At 36.0% G+C, this 17,418-nt stretch overlaps 1 protein-coding gene across 1 annotated transcript in view; it reads right to left on the bottom strand.

Annotated features, from left to right (window-relative positions):
- FAM117B (family with sequence similarity 117 member B) overlaps positions 1-17,418 on the bottom strand; it is an 89,803-nt gene that overhangs the window by 26,148 nt on the left and 46,237 nt on the right. Inside the window, exons 2-4 of the mRNA XM_079923589.1 lie at positions 13,566-13,717; positions 4,378-4,470; positions 3,139-3,252 (exon numbers count right to left, since the gene is read on the bottom strand). Coding sequence (XP_079779715.1) covers positions 3,139-3,252; positions 4,378-4,470; positions 13,566-13,717 — 359 coding nt within the window. The remainder of the gene's footprint in view (positions 1-3,138; positions 3,253-4,377; positions 4,471-13,565; positions 13,718-17,418) is intronic.

The following is a 17,418-nucleotide window of genomic DNA, read 5'->3' as shown; positions in this document are numbered from 1 at the left end:
CCTTTGCCCATTTTCAAATTGGGTTGTTTGTCTTTTCATTATTGAGTTGCAAGAGTTCTTTATATATTTTAGATACAAGTGCTTTATCAGATATATGATTTATATATATTTTTGCCTATTTTGTGGAATGTCTTTTCACTTTTTTGATGGTGTCCTTTGAAACACAAAAGTTTTCAATTTTGATAAAGTGCAATTTATGTACTTTTTCTATTATTGCTCGTGCTTTTGGTGTCATATCTAACAAACCATTGCCTAATCCTATGTCACATTTATGCCTATGTTTTCATCTAAGAGCTTTTAGTTTTAGCTCTTATATTTAGGCCTTTGACCATTTTGAGTTACTTTTGTACATGATGTGAGGAAGGTAGATATATTTTTTAAATCATGTTTTAAAGGCTAGAATTGGCCTTATCTTTTACTCCTATGTCTCCATCATTCCCATCTCATCAACCATCAGCTAACAAAGTTTAAAAACTCAGACTCTGAAGTCAAAATGCCTAGATTAGAATCCCAGTTCTGTCTCATATGACCTTGAACAAGATACTTGATCTCTCTGGGGCTTAATTCCTTGCCTGTAAATTGGGGATAATAACAATCTCCACCTCAAAGATGAGGATTAAATGCTAATAATATACACAAAAGTAGAGTAGACTGCTTCCCATATTGTAAGCACTTAATAGACTTCAATTATTAATTATTAGTTTCTAAATATCACTCAGGTTTGTCCACTCTCTCCAGCTCCACAATTTCTCCCTTACTTTAGTTCACCATCATTTCTTACGTGGATTATAAATCTATTCTCAAATGGTCTCCTGCCTCTAATCTTGTCCTCTTGCAAATTCATTCTCTACTCTGAACCCATAATGATCATGACAAAATGTGTATCTGATCACCTATCAACCCCCTGAATTGTAGAAAATAGTTCTCTGGTGCCTCAAGGACAAAGTCCGAATTTCTTAACAACTGAGACATGAAGACTTTCAGATCTGGCTACTATTTACCTCTCTAGCCTAATCTCTTACTACCACCCCTACCTGAAGCCATGATTTCTTATACGTCCAGAAAATTGGCTAAATTCTACTTATCCTTCAGGGACCACTTAGACACCATTTTCTCTAGAAGTCTTTCTAGATGGCTCATGGCCAGTCCAAGGATATATCCCTTCTATAGCACTCTGAACACTCCCTGATCAACACACTCAATACACTGTGTAAAAATTAACTGTTTACTTACATCTATTTGAGATTTGGTGGGGAGAAAGCCCCAATATTTCATTTATCACTGCATCCCCTTATGAGTACTACAGTACGAGTTATATGGCAACATTTAATAAATGTTACGTGGATGGAGGAATAGCCTCAAAGCATACGTATCTCAAATTGGTACTTTCTCCACGAGAGACAGAATCCACTAAACAAAGCCACACCCATGACTTACTGAATGATATTTTCATGTTCACAGTCTCAAAGTTTCAATTAAATATGAATACTACTACCATAGCTATCATGATGCACACGTGCCTGATCTCTGATTGGCTATTAACACTAAAGCAAGTCAAGTAGTCAAAATGTTTGTTGTGTCAAGTGTACAAAAGTCAAGCTACATGAATTTATTTTTCAAGTTACTATATTTTCTAGTCCTCACCTTCTCCACAGAGACATTTTAGAATTAGACAAAAATGAAGTTCATGCAAACTTCAATAATCTTTATGAAGCAAATTCAACTTGCAAGGGAAAAAATGAAGAAAATTTTGGATAATTTTATTGCTTTAATTGCTAATTTTAATGCAACTTTAAAAAAAATCACTTCAGAAAGTTATAAACTGCTAAAACCCATCACTTAATTCAATAAAACTCAATCTTAACCTCTATTCTACTTGGAGTAAAAATATGGATTGGAAATAAGAATTGGACTTATCTCTTAGAAACACATCTAAATTATTTATGGATGAATTAAAGAGAAAGTGGAAGGTTGGCAAATTCACCTGTAAAACCATGTGGGTCTGTAGCCTTTGAGAGTGAGCGGAATAATTAGTATTCCAATTTTGACAATTATTAATCTATTCAAACTTTTCATTTCTTGTTTTGTCAATTTTGCATTTTCTATTTCTCCAAATATAAATGCAGTTTGTTTAGGTTTTTAAATGCATTAATGTATATTCGTATGTTATAACTAAAAATGCCTTATATATGGAAAAAAGCTATTGGAAACTACAATCAAACTATAAATTTGTGGAATCAAATTTGACCCATGGGGCTTCCCTGGTGGCACAGTGGTTGACAGTCCGCCTGCCGATGCAGGGGACACAGGTTCGTGCCCCAGTCTGGGAAGATCCCACGTGCCGCGGAGCGGCTGGGCCCGTGAGCCATGGCCGCTGAGCCTGTGCGTCCGGAGCCTGTGCTCCGCAACGGGAGAGGCCACAACAGTGAGAGGCCTGTGTACCGGAAAAAAAAAAAAAAAATTGACCCATGCATCAATATTTTAAGACACAATCAATTTGAAAAAAATATGTACCTCTACCCATACCTTCTCTTGAAAACAATCCACATACACTTGAGAATCATCAGAAGCTATCAACCTGTAAGTGGAGCTGGCAAACTATTTCTTGCTCTCTCCTTGCTAAGGGACCTCATCTAATTTCAATTCAGTTTAAGAGAAATGCTCTGTGAGTGAGCCATCAGGAGCAGTTCATAGAGTTCAATTAAAGAATCAAAGCAGTTAAAGATTTTCCCTACTAAAAGACTTTATGCTCCAGGTATCATTATTATCCTCTCTCTTCACATGAGGAAACTGAGACTTAGAACAGGTTACTTATCCAGGGTCTGGTTCCACAGCCAATGATTATGTCTATTATTCTGCCTCCAATATACTAAACTGATAAAGACGAAAATATAGTAAACTAAAATACGTAACTAGCTATAATTATTAGAAGTCATATCACAGATCACTAAAGGAAAATATCATTTTGTCAACTTAATATTCTGGTTTTTTTTTAAATGAAGGCTGTGGTTCAGTATTTAATCACTGTTTCAAATATAGTTTTAGACATTTTTATCCTGAACAGTTACCTATGAAATAACATATCACCAGGAAAACAACAAATCCCTTGTCTGGATTTTATGGTATCTGTGCTCCTACCTGACACTGGTTAATAGCTGCATGGTTGCCATGGAATGGAGACTGTCTTTCTTTATCTCGATGATGCCGACTGCTGTGTTTACTTCTCTGCAACTGCTGGCGTAATTTTGCAATCTGAAAAAGGGAAAAATAACAAGTATGTCAGAGTGTTTTCCACATTACATAAAACATACCCATGCTTAATAAGAACCAGTAAAATTCAGCCTTAATAAATCTCTTGAGTTTTTAAACCATCCCACAAAAATCTGATTTATTGTAAAAAATTTATATATATATATCTATATACACATATAGATATACACACACACATCTGTATATGCATAAATGTATATCTTTCTTTCAAAGAAAAAATTATGTTCCAACACTATTCTGAGCCTTTAAGCTTCCCAAGTACTAAACAAATGAAATTTTTAGCATTTAGAATAAATTATATTATACATTATAGCTTTCACAAAGAATTCAAAAATAAGGATAAGTATTCTCTCATTTTACTTACGAGTCACATTTTATTTATAATTAGATTTCTTTAACAAACACCTAACCTTCAACAGCTCCAAAAAGTAAACAGTATTATTTAAAAACCAACTCAAGCTCCCCAGGCTCTGGGAGGTTCCTGGAGATGTGCTGTCCACTGAGCATAATCAAATTATGAATAAACATAATAAACATCAGCTCTGTTAAAAAAAATCAACTCAAGCCATGAAATACATTCAGATACAATCTGTAAATAACAAATACAATTTCTATCAATATCCTATATTATTCTTTGACTGAATTTTTCTGTTTTATTGCTACATTATGTATAAAATGCAAATGTCCTAATTATAGGCACAAAAAATGTTAATCATAGCACAGGGCCATAATCAACTTGGTTATACTGGGTTACTGAAATTCAGAAATACTACCACTGTATATAGAAATAGTAAGTGTGAATTTGTTGTATCACTGCAATCTTATACATTTGACATTTATATTAACAGCTATGGACTCTCATTAAAAATAAAGAAAAACATATAATCAAGCAACTTATGCATACATTTCCCCATTCAAATCTTTATTCAACATAATAACTGTTTTTCTGTTATTTCTCAAGTAAACAAAACCACCAACAAAAAACCAAAAAAAAAAAAATTAAAAAACAATGGAAACTGACAAATCTTTGCTGCTCACAACTTCAAGGAACTAGTCAACGAAGGGATCAAATTTCCACACCCACTTCCTTGGAACCATTTCTCTGACCTCCTTAAGTTGATCTGTGCTGCCCCACGACGCTGAACGCTTGTGGGACCCTTTCTTCTTTTCAGAGTACTCTTCAGCCCATGCACTCTCTGTCTATAATGGGGAAAAGAAGGAAGAGGTTTTAATAAAATAATTAATCATTTAACAATAATGAATGCGACATTTGCGACAACACAGACAGACCTTGAGGGTATTGTGCTAAATGAAGTCAGACAGAGAAAGACAAATACCATATGATCTCACATGTGGAATCTAAAAAAACAAACAAACAAACAAACTCATAGAAAAAGAAATCAGATTTGTGGTTACCAGAGCTGGGGGTCAGCAGAGGGGGAATAGGATGAAGGTGGTCAAAAGGTACAAACTTCCACTGAAAGATAAATAAGTACTGGGGATGTAATGTACAACCCAATGGCTATAGTTAACACTTGCTGTATCGTACATCTGAAAGTAGCTAAGAGAGTAGATCCTAAAAGTTCTCATCACAAGAAAAAAAAAAGTTTTTTGGTAACTCTATGAGGTGATGGATGTTAACTAAGCTTATTGTGGTGATCATTTTGCAATATATGTATGTCAAGTCATTATGCTGCATACCTTAAACTTATATAGTGCTATATATCAGTTATATCTCAATAAACCTGAGAACATTTTCCCTTTCTAAAAAAAAAGGTATACCATATTTTTCTATTACAAAATACATTCCTATTACAGAAAAATTAGGTATTAGAAAATATTTTAAATAACACAAATTACCCATAATTTTTAGTATCAGTTACTTAATTGCAATATTTTAGCCTATTTCTTTCAATTCTCTAATAAAAATTATTATTATTTTTTTTTATTATTTTATTTTATTTTATTTTATTTTTATTTTTATTTTTTGCCGTACGCAGGCCTCTCACTGCTGTGGCCTCTCCCGTTGTGGCGCACAGGCTCCGGACACGCAGGCTCAGCGGCCATGGCTCACGGGCCCAGCCGCTCCGCGGCATGTGGGATCTTCCCGGACCGGGGCACAAACCCGTGTCCCCTGCATCGGCAGGCAGACTCTCAACCACTGCGCCACCAGGGAAGCCCAAAAAATTAGTTATTATTATATAATTATAAGCATAGCATTTTTTGAACAAATGCATACTAATAAGAGCTAACATTCCTGTGATCTTACTATGTGCTAGGCACTGTGCTTTATGAAAGTACAGTGAAAGGTCTTCACTGTATTATCTGATTTAACACATACAAAAAGTTCTACAAGTTCTGCAGATAAGGAAGTTGTGACAATGAGAGGTTAGATAAGTTGCCTAAGGTCTCACAGCTGGGAAGTGGCAAAGCCAAAGATATAAACCTAAGACTCCAGAGTTTCTAATCTTAACCTCTAAATTTCGTCTTTTCTTGCTTTAAATATCTGCAGAGTACAGCCTCAAAAATGTTAAATTCTTAGTGGTTACACAAAATCCAGCACTTAAAAACACTGTATCAGAAAAAAAAATATTATTCTTGGCATATGAAAATATGCTCAACCTCACCCCATAATAAGAGAAATGCAAGTTAAAACTTCACTGAGACTGGGCAATTTGATCACATACACCCTCCTCCATTGTTGGTGGAATGTAAAATTAGTACAGCCTTTATGGAAGGTGATTTCGTAACTGCTGTCAAAGTTACAAATGCACATACTGTTTGACACAACCACCCATATTTTGGTAATTTATACTGCAGATGTACAAATTTACACCTTTATGTACAAAATGACACATATTATTCCCTATAGCACTGTTTTTATACAAGATTAGAAAAATGTAAATAGAGGATTGGCTAAATAAATTATGGCTTATCTTTACAACAGAATAATACACAGCTATAAAAATGGATAAGGAAATCTACACTGTACTAATACAAAATAATCTCCATGAGATACTGTTAAATGAAAAACTAAAGGCTCGGACTTCCCTGGTGGCACAGTGGTTAAGAATCCGCCTGCCAATGCAGGGGACACAGGTTTGAGCCCTGGTCTGGAAAGATCCCACATGCTGCGGAGCAACTAAGCCCGTGTGCCACAACTACTGAGCCTTTGCTCTAGAGACCACGAGCCACAACTACTGAGTCCGCGTGCCACAACTACTGAAGCCCACACACCTAGAGCCCGTGCTCTGCAACAGGAGACGCCACCGCAATGAGAAGCCTGTGCACCCCAACCAAGAGTAGCCCCTGCTAGCCGCAACTAGAGAACGCCTGCGCACAGCAACGAAGACCCAACACAGCCAAAAATACGTGTAAATGTAAATAAATAAAATTTTTAAATACTATTAAAAAAAAAGAAAGAAAAACTCAAGGCTCGGTACAGTATGTATAGCAACTACCTTTATATATAGGAGTGCTAGAAAGAATATACACACGTGTAAAGTACATCTGGAAGAATACACATGGTAACAAAAGAATCTGTTATCAGTGGCTGCCTCATGGGAAGAAGATACCTCTCAAATTTTGTACTTTTATGAATGAATGTAAAGCCTATTCAAAATAATACCTCTTTATATATAAGATGGAAAAAAACTCTTAAGGGGAAATTTTTCTATATGGATAGAATGGTGTCCTTAAGTGAAAACAAAGTTGCAGAAGAATGTATACAATATGCTATCTTGTGTTTAAGGAAAAAAAAAATCACCTTTCTGGGGGGCAACCTCCAGGGAAATAAGTGATTTAGGCAAGGATCATCAATGGACACTAAAACCATTAAGTGAAAGGTACTAGGGAACAGGATATTCATGTAATGCAAAAAAGTATTCTACAGTTACTTGCTAATTCAAAAAGAATAAAGTATCTCCTTTACAAATATGTAGTATAATTCATAAAATAACATAAAATAACAATGTTTTTAAGACCAAAAGAAAGTATGAGATGAACTGTGCTAAATTAAAAGGAAGTGGGCTTCCTGGTTGCACGGTGGTTAAGAATCTGCCTGCCAATGCAGGGGACATGGGTTCCAGCCCTGGTCTGGGAAGATCCCTCATGCTGCGGAGCAACTAAGCCCATGCTCCACACTACAGAGCCTGCACTCTAGAGCCTGTGAGCCACAACTACTGAGCCCGCGTGCCACAACTACTGAAGCCCACATGCCTAGAGCCCGTGCTCCACAACAAGAGAAGCCACCACAATGAGAAGCCCGCTCACCACAACAAAGAGTAGCCCCCACTCACTGCAACTAGAGAAAGCCCGTGCACAGCAATGAAGACCCAATGCAGCTAAAAATAAATATAATTAATTAATTAATTAATTAAAAGGAACTAAGAGAAAGCAAGTACAATGCATGAATCTCAGATTGGATCCTGGTGAAAGGAAGGAAGGAAGGAAGGGATCTTGGGTAAACTTTAACATGAACTGGATTTGGGTGTTATATGATATTATATAATTATTAATTTTCCTAGGTAAGCTAATGCTACTGTGATTATATAGGAAATACCCTTATTCTTAGAAGATATATGCTGAAAGATTTAGGGATAAAGTGTCATGACATCTGCAACACACTTTCAGAAAGCAGAGAAACACACACATAAAAATACAAAGACTGGTAAATCAAATATGGCTATGTTTAAAACTGTTGAATCTAATGACAGCTGTCATACCCTTCCAATTTTTTGGTATGTTGAACATTTAATTAGTAAAAAGTTAAAACGGGGGAAAAACCCCAGAATCTTAAGTCATATCAACTGACGTTTTATAAAATCCACTTAGGACAATTCCATACAGAAATAATTCTATCAAAAAGTATTAGACCTTTAATCCATTTTGAGTTTATTTTTGTGTATAGAGTTAGAGAACATTACAATTTCATTATTTTACATGTAGCTGTCCAGTTTTCCCAGCACCACTTATTGAAGAGACTGTCTTCCCTCCATTGTATATTCTTGCCTCCTTTGTCATAGATTAGTTGACCATAGCTGCATGGGTTTATCTCTGGACTTTCTGTCCTGTTCCATTGATCTATATTTCTGTTTTTGTGCCAGTATCATACTGTCTTGATGACTGTAGCTTTGTAATATAGTCTGCAGTCAGGGAGCCTGATTCTTCCAGCTCCATTTTTCTTTCTCAATATTGCTTTGGCTATTTGGCATCTTTTGTGCTTCTATACAAATTGCAAAATTTTTTGTTCTAATTCTGTGAAAAAAATGCTATTGGTAATTTGATACGGAATGCATTAAATCTGTAGATTACTTTGGGTAGTACAGTCATTTTGACAATATTGATTCTTCCAATCCAAGAACATGGTACGTCTCTCAACCTGCTTGTGTCATCTTTGATTTCTTTCATCAGTATCTTATAGTTTTCTGAGTACAGGTCTTTTGCCTCCTTAGGTAGGTTTATTCCTAGGTATTTTATTCTTTTTGATGTGATGGTAAGTGGGATTGTTTCCTTAATTTCTCTTTCTGATCTTTCATTGTTAGTATATAGGAATGCAAGAGATTTCTGTGTATTAATTTTGTATCCTGCAACTTTATCAAATTCATAGATGTAAGACCAGATACTATAAAACTCTTAGAGGAAAACAAAGGCAGAACACTCTCTGACATAAATTGCAGCAAGATCTTTTTTGATCCACCTCCTAATGTGAAAATAAAAACAAAAACGGGACCTAATGAAACTTCAAAGCTTTTGCACAGCAAAGGAAACCATAAACAAAACAAAAAGACAACGCACAGAATGGGAGAAAATATTTGCAAATGAAGTGACTGACAAGGGATTAATCTCCAAAACATACAAACAGCAGCTCAATATCCGAAAAAAAAAAAGGAAACCCCATCTAAAAATGGGCAGAAGACCTAAATAGACATTTCTCCAAAGAAGATATACAGATGGCCAAGAGACACATGAAAAGATGCTCAATGTCACTGTCAGAGAAATGCAAACCAAAACTATAATAAGGTATCACTTCACACCAGTCAGAATGGCCATCATCAAGAAATCTCCAAACAGTAAATGCTGGAGAGGGTGTGGAGAAAAGGGAACCCTCCTACATTGTTGGTGGGAATGTAAATTGGTACAGCCACTATGGAGAACATAATGGAGGTTCCTTAAAAAACTAAAAATAGAGCTACCATATGATCCAGCAAAACCAATCCTGGGCATATATCTGGAGAAAACCATAATTCAAAAAGATACATGTACCGCAGTGTTCATTGCAGCATACAAGCACTATTTACAATAGCCAGGATATGGAAGCAACCTAAATGTCCATCAATGGAGGAATGGACAAAGAAGACGTGATACATATATGCAATGGAATATTACTCAGCCATAAAAAAAGAATGAAATAATGCCATGTGCACTGACACAGATGGACCTAGAGATTGTCATACTGAGCAAAGTAAGTCAGACAGAGAAAGACAAATATCATATGATATCCCTTATGTGTGGAATCTAAAAAAATGGTGCAAACGAACCTACTTACAAAACAGAGTCACCGATATAGAAAACAAACTTATGGTTACCAAGGGGCACGGGGGGGAGGGAAAAATTGGGAGATTGGGATTGACATATGCACACTACTATATACAAAACATAACTAATAAGAACCTACTATATAGCACAGGGAACTCTACTCAGTACTCTGTAATGACCTATATGGGAAGAGAATCTAAAAAAGAGTGGATATATGTATATGTATAACTGAGTCACATTGCTGTACAGCAGAAACACAACATTAAAAATCAACTATACTCCAATAAAAATTAATTAAAAAAAATAAAAATGGTTAAAGAAAAAAGTATTAGACCAACAAATAAATGCAGGAAGTATGACAATAGAGTTAGAAAATCATCATTTGGAACTACTACAGTAATTGTTGATTCAAGCAAGAATCATCAACGAATGCCAAAACCAATGCATGAAAGCTTGTTGGGGAACAGGATATTTACAGTCTCAAATATTTCCCCACAGACTATGTACATACAGTTACAAAGATAATCTGGTGGGTCAGACTTAACATTACTGACATCGGGCACCTCTTGATGCACATGCACAGAGAGGAACACACAACACATATAGTACTCCTGCCAAAAATGTTATTACTGAATCTAACAGTTTAAAAAACAGATAAACACAGGCTAAGAAGATTCAACAAAAATACTAGCTTGCATTCTTAAAAATATCAATGTCATGAAAGACAAAGAAAAGCTGAGAAACTGTTCCAGATTAAAGGATTCTAAAGAAACATGATATCTAAATGCCACCTGTGCTCCTTCACTGGGTCCTAGCTTACGGGAGAAACTGCTACAGATAACATCATTGGGGAAACTGAAAAAAAATGTGTCTATGTATCACATATTAAATAGTAGCATTGTATCAATGTTAAATCTCCTGAATTTGATAATTACTTTGGTAATAGTTTTTAAGTCTTTGTTCATATACATCCTGAAGTATTTGAGAAGAGTCAGAATTTCTGTAAATTATTAACAATTAGCAAATAATAACAACAGTAATAATAACAATTATATATACACAAAGAAAACAAAATATGCAAAAATGTTTATTGGTAAACATAGGTGAGGAGTATAGGGTGTTCAATCTACTACTCTTGGGACTCTTCTATAAACTTGGGACTTTTTCCCCAAATAAAAATTTTAAAAAATTAGAGAAATTACTAAAGATATTAATTTTAAGTATAAAAATTCAAGGAAAAGCAAAGGAATATAAAAGTCTCCTATAGATTTAAGAACAAATTAAAGATGAGGACAAGAATATTAGTTGGTAAGGTAAAAATAAGCATAAAGAGCAAAAGACAGCTTTGTTAATTTCAGTGATAAGATGTTCAGGCAGGAAAAAATACTCGGCAAAATCATTAATTTTACTTAAACTGCTACTTCAAAAGATAATTGCTTTCTTTGTTCAACTAAGAAGCTGTGCCTTTATTATAAGACACTCAGGTATTAATAAAAAGTAAAATTGAGTTTTAATTAAGCATGTTTCAATTTTGTTCAATTTTACATTGTATACTGGAAAGCTATTATGCATCTTCTAATGTATCAGGCACTAGACTAGGTACTGAAGTTAGAGAGTTTTTATTCTGAAAGAGTTTTTTCTAGGACAGAAGGAATAAATAGCCAATTATAATATGTGATGACTGAGGTTCCCTAAAAAAGGCACCTAATCCAGACCTGGAAGGACAGGGAAAGTAGGTAGGCAAGGTTCTATAGGATCGGGGGAGGCTGCTATAAGCATCAGAGTGTAAGCTGTCCAGGCAAATGGTGGGAAAGCATTCCAAACAAAAGAAAAAAACAGGAACACCAGTCAAGTGGTAGCCAGAGCTAGGTCACAGCAACTTGTCCACAGCTGTGGTCACAGCCACAGCTGGGTCACAGTAACTCGAAAGACTTACTGAACTGCTTCTACAGATCAAGGGGCTCCCAACGGCTTATAAGAATGTATATTCTTACCGGTAAGACAAAATATCTCAACACACTGAACCTGAAACTACAGAGCAAAGAAAGAGGGTTGCAGAAATGTTCAAGGAAATGCACCCATACTAATTTAAACACGACCTGTGGATTAAGCAGAAAGCAAGTAGAGACTGTATTCATTTCCTTTTTTAAAAAAATTTTATATTGGAGCATAGCTAATTAACAATGTTGTGTTAGTTTTTAATTTTATATTGGAGCGTAGCTGATTAACAATATTGTGTACAGCAAAGTGATTCAGTTATACATATACAAGTATCTAATCTTTTTCAAATTCTACTGTATAGCACAGGGAATGCTGCTCAATATTCTGTAATAACCAAAGTAGGAAAAGAATTTGTATTCATTTTCTATACAACGTGTCCTAATCTCAGCAAAGTTACAGATTTTGAATAAATGCAGAGTTCTACAGAACTCTTCGGTTTAAAAAGTCACAATTTCAGAAAAGATTCATTACTTTTAATGAGTACGGACTCTGCATTTTCATTTCCGTAGTTGCAACTGGAGTATAACCCTCAAGGTAATTTCGAATCCCAAGCATCTACCCTAACAATGGGGCTCAGTTTCAAGAGTATCAGAACAGAAAACAAACTAAGTCCACCAGGAACATCTGGAATTCTAGAAACCAGTATGTAAATCCAAAAAACACTGCAAAGTGTATTTACTTGGTCTTGTAAAAGGATATTCTCTCACAAAGTGCTGAGATCAAGCAACCATCAGTGATGTAAATTTGAAGGCTAAATCAAGATGTACCTTAGCTGATTTTCAACAATCAGTATAAAGAGTCTTTTAACTCTTTAAATGATTTTCTTTCTTCACTAGCCATAAAACTTTAACTGTTCTGCTCATTCAGTCCTTTGCAAATATTCCTTGAGTGCTTATTCCATCAGGTACAGTACTAAGTCCTGAGGATGAAAATACAGAAATGAACAAGCCAGACACAGTTTCTGCCTTCATGGGAGCACCATCTAATGAATATGAGAAACATTGAATAAATGACTAGACAAATATTTAATATTTAACTGAGACGCATCATCAACTGGCTCTATGATTTTGGACTTCAGTTTCCTCATCTGTAAGACTAGGAGGTACATCAAATGATCTCTTAAGACTTTTTTAATTAAAACTTTTTATAAATTTAAAAGTACAAAACTTTGCTTCCAGAGTCCCTTTGTCGGATATTTACATTTACAGACTCTACCAGCAATAGCATATAATCCCCATCTTGCAACACACGAAGATTTTTGAGCACAAAAATATAAGGTTGGATGGAAACTAAAGTAATCTTTACTGTAACAGATTTTTAAGTCCAAATTCCGTATATTAAATATCTTGTGATGTTCTGAACTGACTATAAAGAGTAAGTGGGAGGGGAATTCCCTGCCAGTCCAGTGGTTAGGACTCTGCACTTTCACTCTCGGGGCCCAGGTTTGATCCCCAGCTGGGGAACTAAGCCACAGGCAAAAAAAAAAAAGTAAGTGGGAGAAAAGTATGTGCATATATTATCTGTATGTATCGCAATTACTTTGGGTACTGTTTAAAATGCACATTCCCAAGCCTCAACCAAAACCTACTAGAGAATATGTGAAGGTCAAGCCTGGGGATCTGGACTCTTGATAAGCTTCCCAGATACTGCTAACACACACTAATATTTGACAAATTTGAGCACAGAGTAGAACAAATAATATTATGAAAATGGTTTCAGAGTGAAACACTTCAAGATAAGAACTGTAATAACCCTACCTGTGTGGCCTTGTCCCGCATGCAGGGAGCAGCTTGCCCATGACCATCACGAGGCCAGTGCCCTGCAAGGTACGGCGCAGCAAGTGTATCCAGGGAAGAAGTACGGCGGATGATGCTAGAGGGGCTGGAGGAAGGCGGTCTTGCTTTGTCACCTAGAATTAAGACAAATACATTTATTTTAAAAATAGATTAGGGGCTTCCCTGGTGGTGCAGTGGTTGAGAGTCCGCCTGCCAATGCAGGGGACACGGGTTCGTGCCCCGGTCCGGGAAGATCTCACATGCCGCGGAGCGGCTGGGCCCGTGAGCCATGGCCGCTGAGCCTGCGCGTCCGGAGACTGTGCTCCGCAACAGGAGAGGCCACAACAGTGAGAGGCCCGCGTACGCAAAAAAAAAAAAAAAAAGAGAGAGAGAGATAAAAATAGATTAGGAAGGAAACAAAGTAGAAACTAAGTAGAGGTTCTCTAACTTAAATACAAAAAGTGAGTAATAAAAAGCATAAGCTCTTGATTCACACAAACTTTGATGAATCTCCAGAGAATTACACTGAGTAAAAATAGTCAATCTCAAATGGTTACCTGCTGTATGACTTCATTTGTACAACATTTTTGAAATGAGGAACTTTTAGAAATGGAAGAAAGATCAGTGGTTGCCAGGGGTCCACTAATAGATAGGGGAGGGAAGGTGAAGTGGCAGGAGAGAAGTAGGTGTTATAAAAGGGCAACATGCAGGACCCTGGTGATAGGGAACTATTCAATATCTTGACTGTGGTGGTGAATATACAAACATACAAAGGAGATTAAGCAGTATAGAATTCAACACACACACACAGAAATAAGTACAACTGAAGAAATCTGAATAAGAGCAGTGGATTGTACAATGTCAAAATACTGTAGAGTTCTACAAAATGTTATCAGTGGAGAAAAAAGGGCGAAGTGTACAAAAGATCTCCACATTATTTCTTACAACTACAATCATCTCTACAAAAAAAAAAAGAAAATAATACAAATGTATATCTATCCATTTAAAAAATGTTCATCTTGGTTTTAAGATTAAGTAGGTATAATATGTAAAATACTCATTTATCATTATACCACCTATACTCAAAAGGATATAAGGCAGCTAAGATAAAGTTACAGGTGAAATTCCATTTTAATTAGCTCTGTAAGGCACATATCTTAATTTTTGTTATAATAAATAGACTGTAAGAAACCATACTAACCAGCCTATAGGAGCTATACTTAAAGCCACATATGCAAATATATTTTCCATTTCAAGCTACAGGATATGTATTTAGATATAAGCCAAAAATAAAAACTAAAAACAAAACAAACAAAAAAGAACTAGAGGTAATGGGAAGTTAGAGGTGATGTATAAAAAAGAGTCTCATATCTCCATTTTTTTTTTTTGGAAGGGAGAAGGCAATAGGCTTAGGTAATTTATGCTTTAAAAATTAAAAAATTAAGGGACTTCCCTGGTGGTCCAGTGGTTAAGACTCCATGCTTCCACTGCAGGGGGCATGGGTTCAATCCCTGGTTGGGGAACTAAGATCCCACATGCCGTGCGGCACAGCCAAAATAATAATAATAAATTAAAATAAAAAATTAAGGGGTTTAAAAATATCAAATATATGCATGAGTAGGATTATATTATAATACTATCACTCTAGCTTTATATGGTAACAAATACCTTGTTCTTCTTAAGGCCATATATGAAAACACTTTATGACACCTCTCTTCTACTTATTTCTTAATAAGGGTCTTATATAGTTACAAGTATAAAAGTTCAGTTGCTGGTTATGTGACCCAAATAACAAAAGATTCAATTCCACCACGATAATACTTTTAGCAGCTGTGTCGCTGATAATCATAAAAGTTGTTTCACAAGATGTTCCTCAGATACATAATTTGCTTTCAAAATGGCACAACTATTTCACTACAACAACGCCTAATTGTTTCAAATGTTAACCATCTCTGCATACAGTCTTCCTCTTATAGTTAAACACAAAATAATTACAGTACATACCCATAAGTTCAAGGAAGCATGTACCCACATTATTAACTGTGACAAGTGAAAAGCAATAAATATACATGTTCACTATTTTTCCTCTAACTAAAAAATTAATCTCTACTGGGACAGTCACAAGAAGATTGTTCTTGGGCACACACAAAAAAAAGCCACACACACTATGTAAACTGGTGTACATTCATTAAAATCAAATTGTTAAAAGCTGTCTGACACTTTTCTTCCCTGACTATAACATTGCTTCAGCCACCCACCAGTGCACTGATAAGATAGATCTTACTAACAGGTCTGATTCCATTTTCAAGATTTTAAATTATCCAAGTGCCGACTTTTCAACCAGGCCTCCTAAGACCATTAGATTTTCTATAACAAAATGGAGAACAGAAAAGTTATACAAGGTCACATGTAAAAATACTAAACATTTTCTCTTTTGAACTCCCTTCATTTAGACATTTTTAAGGGTCTGTGAGCCAGCACTAAGCCCTAGAAATTAAAAACACTAAGTTACAGCCTGCCATAAAGAACACAGAGTGTACATCTAGCTTGTCATCATTCCACTTCAATCCAAGTTCCCAAAATTGAAAAGATTTGGTGCCTAATTATGAGGGAGTTTAAGGGAAGGGAGGGAGCCTCAAAGAGTCAAAGATGACTCAAAGAATCCCAACCTACATGAACAAAGGCTGTATTTACAAGGAAGTCCAGAGGAAGAAACTCTTTGACAGCTAACAAGATCCTTCATGATCTGACTTCTCCAGGCTTCCTTTCTTGCCTACACTGCCTCAAATCCCGATCACGCTGAACGACTTGCAGTTCCCAACATGTACCAGACCCTGCATGCCTACAGGCTTTTGCCTCTGCCTACATAATCCTCATATCCCTTTCCTGGGTTTGGCTAATTCGTGTTTAATCTTTCAAACTGCAGTCTGGATGTCTGAACTGAAATTGAAAATTCAGTACAAATGTTTCCTCTGGAAAATCTTACTTGAACAGCCACTCAAACCCCCAAGAAACACATCAACACCTGGGTCAAAAGCCCTCCTGTCTGCTGCCATAGCACGGTTCACTGAAATGGTCTCTTGACTGTCCCAGTGCTCTAGGAGACAGTGAGATTTTGAAGGGCAGGAATTTTACTTCCACCCCCAATTGAATGATTAAAATAATACCTGACATATATGAAGAGAATGACTTCTAATGTTTCTATCAGCAAGGGCAGGTGCATGCAATACATTCAGATACTCTTTTGTTAACCCAAAGTAAATCAACAAAAACTAATACTGCATGGTATCACTTATATGTAGAATCTTTTTTCAAAAATCAAACTCATAGAAACAGAGAGTAGGAAAAGTGATTGCCAGGGGTATGGGAAAAACAGGGAAAGGCTGATGAAAGGGTATAAAGTTTCAGCTATAAGATGAATAAATAAGGTCTGAGGTGTAAATGTATAACATGGTGACTACAGTTGATAACACTATATTGTGTAAGGGAAATCTGCTAAGAGAGCAGAACTTAAATGTTCTCTCACACAAACAAAAAAAGATAGATATGTGCGGTGATGGATGTGTTAATGAACTAGATGGGAGAAATCTTTTCACAGTGCTTACATATATTAAATCCTTATGAGGTATGCTTTATATATCTTACAATTTTATTTATCAATTATACCTAAACAAAGCTGAGAAAAAGTAAATCAAAACAACAGAAGTTGGGCTTCCCTGGTGGAGCAGTGGTTGAGAGTCCACCTGCCGATGCAGGGGACGCGGGTTTGTGCCCCGGTCCGGGAAGATCCCACATGCCGCGGAGCGGCTGGGCCCGTGAGCCATGGCCGCTGAGC

This window comes from Stenella coeruleoalba (genome assembly GCF_951394435.1).
Source record: "Stenella coeruleoalba genome assembly, chromosome: 6".
Taxonomy (NCBI): Eukaryota; Metazoa; Chordata; class Mammalia; order Artiodactyla; family Delphinidae; genus Stenella; species Stenella coeruleoalba.
This window is presented reverse-complemented; position numbering and strand designations above follow the sequence as displayed.